This window comes from Octopus bimaculoides, chromosome 6 (genome assembly GCF_001194135.2).
Source record: "Octopus bimaculoides isolate UCB-OBI-ISO-001 chromosome 6, ASM119413v2, whole genome shotgun sequence".
In the NCBI taxonomy this organism is placed as follows: domain Eukaryota; kingdom Metazoa; phylum Mollusca; class Cephalopoda; order Octopoda; family Octopodidae; genus Octopus; species Octopus bimaculoides.
In genome coordinates this window covers 64,851,242-64,857,134 of record NC_068986.1, presented here as the reverse complement: position 1 = coordinate 64,857,134, position 5,893 = coordinate 64,851,242, and the positions used below count along the sequence as shown (strand labels likewise).

The following is a 5,893-nucleotide window of genomic DNA, read 5'->3' as shown; positions in this document are numbered from 1 at the left end:
GGTCTTGCCTCACCACCTCAGCCCAGGTCTTCCTGGGCCTACCTCTTCCACGGGTTCCCTCAACTGTTAGGGAGTGGCACTTTTTCACGCAGCTATCCTCATTCATTCTCACCACATGTCCAAACCAGCGCAATCGTCTCTCTTGCACACCACTACTGACGCTTCTTATGTTCAGCTTTTCTCTCAAGATACTTACACTCTGACGGGTATGCACATTTACATTACACATCCAGCGGAGCATACTGGCTTCATTCCTTGCGAGCTTACGCATGTCCCCAGCAGTCACAGCCCATGTTTCCCTGCCATGTAGCATGGCTGTTCGTACATATATATATATATGTATATAACCAAAACCACATGGTTAGGAAGCAAGCTTCTTCACAATACAGCCATCCTGTGATTCATATTTATTATACAAAGCCGTTTGATAACAACAGCAGCAGCAAGCCAACGCAACAAGGAGGTCTTTATATAGTCACTAAAAACAGCAGCTAGATCTCACTCAGATTGCAGCTTATATTCTTAGAAGCGGTGGGACATATTGGATAATGAAGTCCACTATCTGGAAAAAAGAAATTGGATGGACATGGCTTTTGATATACTTTTGATCAAAGGTTTGCTCAGTAGGAGCTGACCTGTGATTAAGCAGTGTCAACATAAATTCAATGCAGATAAGGTTTGAAAATTACCCAAAACACTGGTTATCAACGGGTTCATCAAAAGCACCACAACCACTAGTATCACCTTCAAAACAGCTTTCTGCAGAATTAGAGTTATCCAGTGGAACTCCATAAGAATCACTTGAAACATCAGCATCAAGGGTTTCATCTGAAATTATAAACAACATACCACAGGTAATGAATACAAAGAATAATTAATAATAATAATCTTAGTTCTATATTTGAGAGATGAGGAATTATGTACATTATTTACGTTTGATGGATATTTGTCCTCATCTTGTTTGTTGTAAACATTTCAGCTGATATACTCTCCAGCCTTCATCAGGTGCCCTGGGGAAATTTCGAACCTGGGTTCTCATTCATTCCTAAGGTATTTTTATTATTATTCAGATCACTGCATGGAATCGGACTTGGAATCTTGGGGTTAGTAGCCTGTGCTCTTAACCACTACACCACGGGCATACGGTGTAGTGGTTAAGGCTACTAACCTCAAGATTCCGAGTCCGATTCCAGGCAGTGACCTGATTAATAATAATTACATTAGAAAAATACGTTAGGAATGAGAACCCAGGTTTGAAATTTCCCCCAGGACACCTGATGAAGGCTGGAAGGTATATCAGCCGAAATGTTGTGTTAACAACAAACAAGATGAGGACAAATATCCGTCAAACGTAAATAATTTTTTTTTTTTGCTACAAGGACCTACATAAAAACAATACAAGAGAGACTAATAAAATAATGGGAAAAATACAGAGGGTTTATACATGTACAACAAAAACAATGAGGAAGCAAGATTATTTTAACAATGAATAATTCTCCAAGGAGGTGTGTTCATGGAAACCCCACAAAACCATGGTCACTCTAACCATTAAAGTAAGTGCCCTCCCCGCCCATTCTTTTTGCTCAATCTAAACGTGCATGCTCAGAGCAAGTCAGTTCACTTGTACCATCCTTGCCACTCTCACTCACCTTTCAACAAATTTGCTGGAATGCAGCACTTCTTTCTTTAGCCTCAATTTCCTTTATAAATGAAACTTTATCAACCCTTACAATCTTATCTGCTTCACAACCCATTTCACTAAGGCCACCAGACAGATAAACAATACTTGTCGTGTCCAGTCAAAGACAGGCAGTAAAATGATTTTTACAATAGATTCTACAGTCTCTAATAATTGCGGTCATATGCCAAAATTAGAATTCATTACTAAGTACCACTCAAAATACTCAGATATTGGGGACATTTTTTCCCCCCCGACACTAATGATTCCACCCAGCTACTAGATGATAGTAATAGTTTGGAAATAATATACAATCAGAGACAATTACACAATTAGGGCATCACATGTTATTATAAGTGCTGTAACGTATCATCCTGTACTTCCTAGAAAAGAACATAATATTCTAAATCAGTCTGCCTGGCTGACAAATATAATCTACTTTCACTCCATTCGTCCAACTATAAAACTACAAAGCACCAGCAATATTTCCACAAATGAATAAATCATCCCCTACATTAACCACAGATAAAAAGGGAATATTAACATGGTAAACAAAGATGTTGTTGTTTAATCCCAGTTTGTTCCTGATTGAGCAGGCCCATGATTAACACATCTTTTTGTATATCAGTCTCAGATATAAAAAAAAGGGGAGAGGATAGTCACAGCTGCAGCACTTCTGGTTACAAGATGAATTATTGTCTTGAACAAGGATCAGTAATTTTTCATAGTGATCCAGATTTGATATTTCTTTTTACATTTGTCACTGTCTTAAAAGTAAATCATATCAAATCTTACATATAAGAATATCCCCACCACCATTTACATCACTGACAATGCTTATATAGGCAAAAATTAAATCGTAACAAAATACTAGCTGACTGACTGCTGAATGGCACGAAAATGCACTGGATTTGAAATATTTTTTAAAAATATATAAAGTCCATTTCTTGCTAAACCTTGATCTACAGATTCACTTCTTGGCTTGAAAGAAGAAAGTTTTATTGTAAAATTGATGACAGTGATTCCTGTAATTCATCACATACTAAAGTCTTCAATCTGGTTCTGACAGAATTCATCCTTCTTCACAGACTGACTTAAACTACAACTTAGTGAAATATTTATCAATATTACAATGCTCCTGTAGTTTAACGGCCAACAATATCCAACTCACATGCACATTGGGTTGTTGAGAGTTCATTAGTGTCAAATACTATAATATTGGTTTCAAGTTTTGGCACAAGGCCAGCAATTTCGGGGTGGGGGTTAGTCGATTTCATTGACCACAGTGCTCAACTGGTACATACTTTATTGACTCCAGAAGGATGAAAGACAAAGTCAACCTCAGCAGAATTTAAACTCAGAACAGAGACAGACAACACTACTAAGCATTTTGTCTGGCATGCAAACGATTCTGCCAGCTTCTTAAATACTATAATACTAATGACTTGCTATACTAAGACATTTAAATATCAACTGTGTGGCTAAGTTCACTTTGCAACTATTGTGATCCAGGTTGAATCCCATTGTGCAGCATTTTGGGAGAGTACCCTTTAGTGTAGTTTTACTTCAACAATACTTTGCAAGTGAGATTTTAGTAAACAGAAACAGCACATAATCTGTGTGAGCAAGGGTTGGCTGAACAAAAGTACCTTGTAATATTTAATTCTAAGTTGCATCCTTTTATGTCAATATAGCACTACTCTTACATCTGAAGTAGTGCTGCAATTGCTGTACATATAGACATCCTAAACTGCATATCCAGAAGCTGCATCCCCCAACCAACTGATTAACAGGAAGTAGCTAGCTAACATACCATAACCTCTGGTCCACTGATGTACTATCAAGAATTTCTGCTTTTACTACAGCTGCTAAAATGGCCTCTACTGCTCAGACTTAATTGGTTTCACACCTTGTCTACCCCAACACTCCTGACTTACTCATCTCTCCTCCTCTTACCTTCCACTATATTCACTCTTGTAAGTGAAGCACTAACCATTTACACGCAGTATTTTCTTCCCAGAATATTAGCCCTTTGGAATTCTCCTTCCTGATTGCAATTATTAACTAACAACTATTCAAGAGAAAACTTAAAAATCACAACCAAAGACAAACCAACAAAAGAAAATGGACATTGTTGCATAATTATAAAATAATGAAATCAGCAATAAACTTACCATCTGACACAGTATAGTCTACAAGGCTGAGTTCTGGATTAGTGGCATTCATAGGTGATGTTACTGGGCAAACCACCTTGTAAAGCAGTTTTGAGAATGGATAAGTAAATATTAAGGTGAGCAACATGAACAGAAAAGCCATAATGGAATTCATTATATGTACAGCATTGGATACCTACAGGTGAGAAAATGAAAAACTTATAGAGAATGGAAGATTATCACCTCTCTACATACAGCCCACTTGTACAGGCCCAGACAAGAATGGAGTCAAAGGGTTTTTAAAAACCAAGAGTAAAATTCAAGTAATAAGAAATTAACAGGTAAATGAAGAACAATAAAAGTGAGATTTAGAAACACTGTAAACCCTAGAATGGTAAATGTTTAGGCCTGGTTTAACCCTTTCATTATATCTCTAATGAAAAGCATTTCCTATGAGTGCCTATTAAATTTGAAAACAATAAAAAATATAAGGACAGATTTAATAACTTTTTCTCATTATAAAGCTGGAACATAATGACAGGTTATTAGTGTTAAGGTTAGGATAAAAAGATTTAAATTAAGCATGATCATTTTAAATGAACTAAGTTTTGTTTGACAGAATCAGAGGTCGATTGGTATCAAAAAAGCTTAGTAACCTTAAGCTAATGAAATGATTGCTTCTTCATAGTAAAATATGTATTATTGAAGATATCTTTGCCAAAAGTGAACTAAGGTGTGCAGAGTTAACAAGTTTTCAACATCAAAAGATACCTCCAGCAAATTCAAACACTCTCAATATGTTAGTAGTTCAATACCTGATTGAGGTGAAAATAGCTATCAACTGACAATATTTTCATGTCCTGATTCAGCCCTAAAGCAGAGAGAAAGAGCAACACCCATGACATTTCCAAAGCCTCCACAACAAGTGGAAGAAACAAGCCTATAGAATGTCATAGTAGGAAAATATCAAGTTACCTATAGACTAGAAAGCTGATCCAAGTTCAGGGGTGATATTAATTTGATACAAATTAGCTCTATGACTAAAGACTATGTAGTCTGTCAAGTTTCTACAGGGTTTCTGCCTACCCAATTTCACAAGGGGATTGGATCAACTAGAAGCCTTGATAAAAGACATTTGCTTAAGGTCCCATGCAATGGGATCAAATTCAGAATCATATCACCAAGCAAATTTGATCATCCCTTCTCTCTCTCCCTAACAAACAAGATGAATAAGAAAAGATATCTTAATAAAAGATACTACAATAGACACTGCAATCATCATAGCTTTATTTACTATCTTTCCAATCCTGAACTAAAAATAGACAATTAGAGCAGACATGATTGTGTTTAATAGAAACTGAGTGCAGGTATGGTTGTGTATTTAAGTTTTCTTTGCAACCACATGGATCAGGTTTAGTTCCCACTGTCCACCCTTAAGGATAACCTTAGGGTAGTCTATTGTGAGCAAAATTTAGAAGATGGAAACTATGCAGAAGACCATAGAATGTGCATATATGTATTGATGAAAAATATATGCATTAGTGATAAACTGTGAAGAAATCAATGCACTGGGCAAAAAAAGAACCTTGTGGTATTTATTCAACCCAAGCTGCAGAGACATTCTCAATATTGAAAATGCAGTAAACCAGTGATTGGAAGCCTGTATCCAAACCACACTATTGTTTACAGAAAGCAAGATATAAATGTTTCTCTAATCTGATGTAAGATGAAATTACACTATAGCATATCTAATTTGTGACACAGAACACTAACCAGCTTCCTTCAACAGATCCATCTAACTCATACCAAAAATAAACAGATGATGATGATGGTGGTAAAATATTGTTTCCAAAAGGAAACACACCCTACTCCAAAATAACAGACTTGAAGGATCAAGAGGTAAAAATCAAAAATTCTACATTTCTGTAACCATGTATTCTAGATTACAGATTTACTAAATCAAAGTTGACAGGAACAAACTAAACAACATTTAGAATAATTTAACGTTTCAGTTTCATCAGTTATTAGTTATAAAACAGTGCACATAATAGGAGGTAAACTG

At 36.1% G+C, this 5,893-nt stretch overlaps 1 protein-coding gene across 6 annotated transcripts in view; it reads right to left on the bottom strand.

Moving 5' to 3' along the window:
• The window catches only part of LOC106875680 (membrane-associated tyrosine- and threonine-specific cdc2-inhibitory kinase), a 37,495-nt gene that overhangs the window by 9,157 nt on the left and 22,445 nt on the right, over positions 1-5,893 (bottom strand). For 5 of the 6 annotated variants that reach the window (XR_008264435.1, XM_014923925.2, XM_014923924.2 and 2 more), the window contains 2 exons: positions 3,853-4,027; positions 690-828 (listed from right to left, as the gene is read on the bottom strand). Coding sequence is in view for 5 of the 6 variants with exons in the window: in XM_014923925.2 (XP_014779411.1) it covers positions 690-828; positions 3,853-4,027 (314 nt within the window). In the remaining variant the exon portion in view is untranslated. The remainder of the gene's footprint in view (positions 1-689; positions 829-3,852; positions 4,028-5,893) is intronic. The other variant, XM_014923926.2, reaches the window with a different exon arrangement.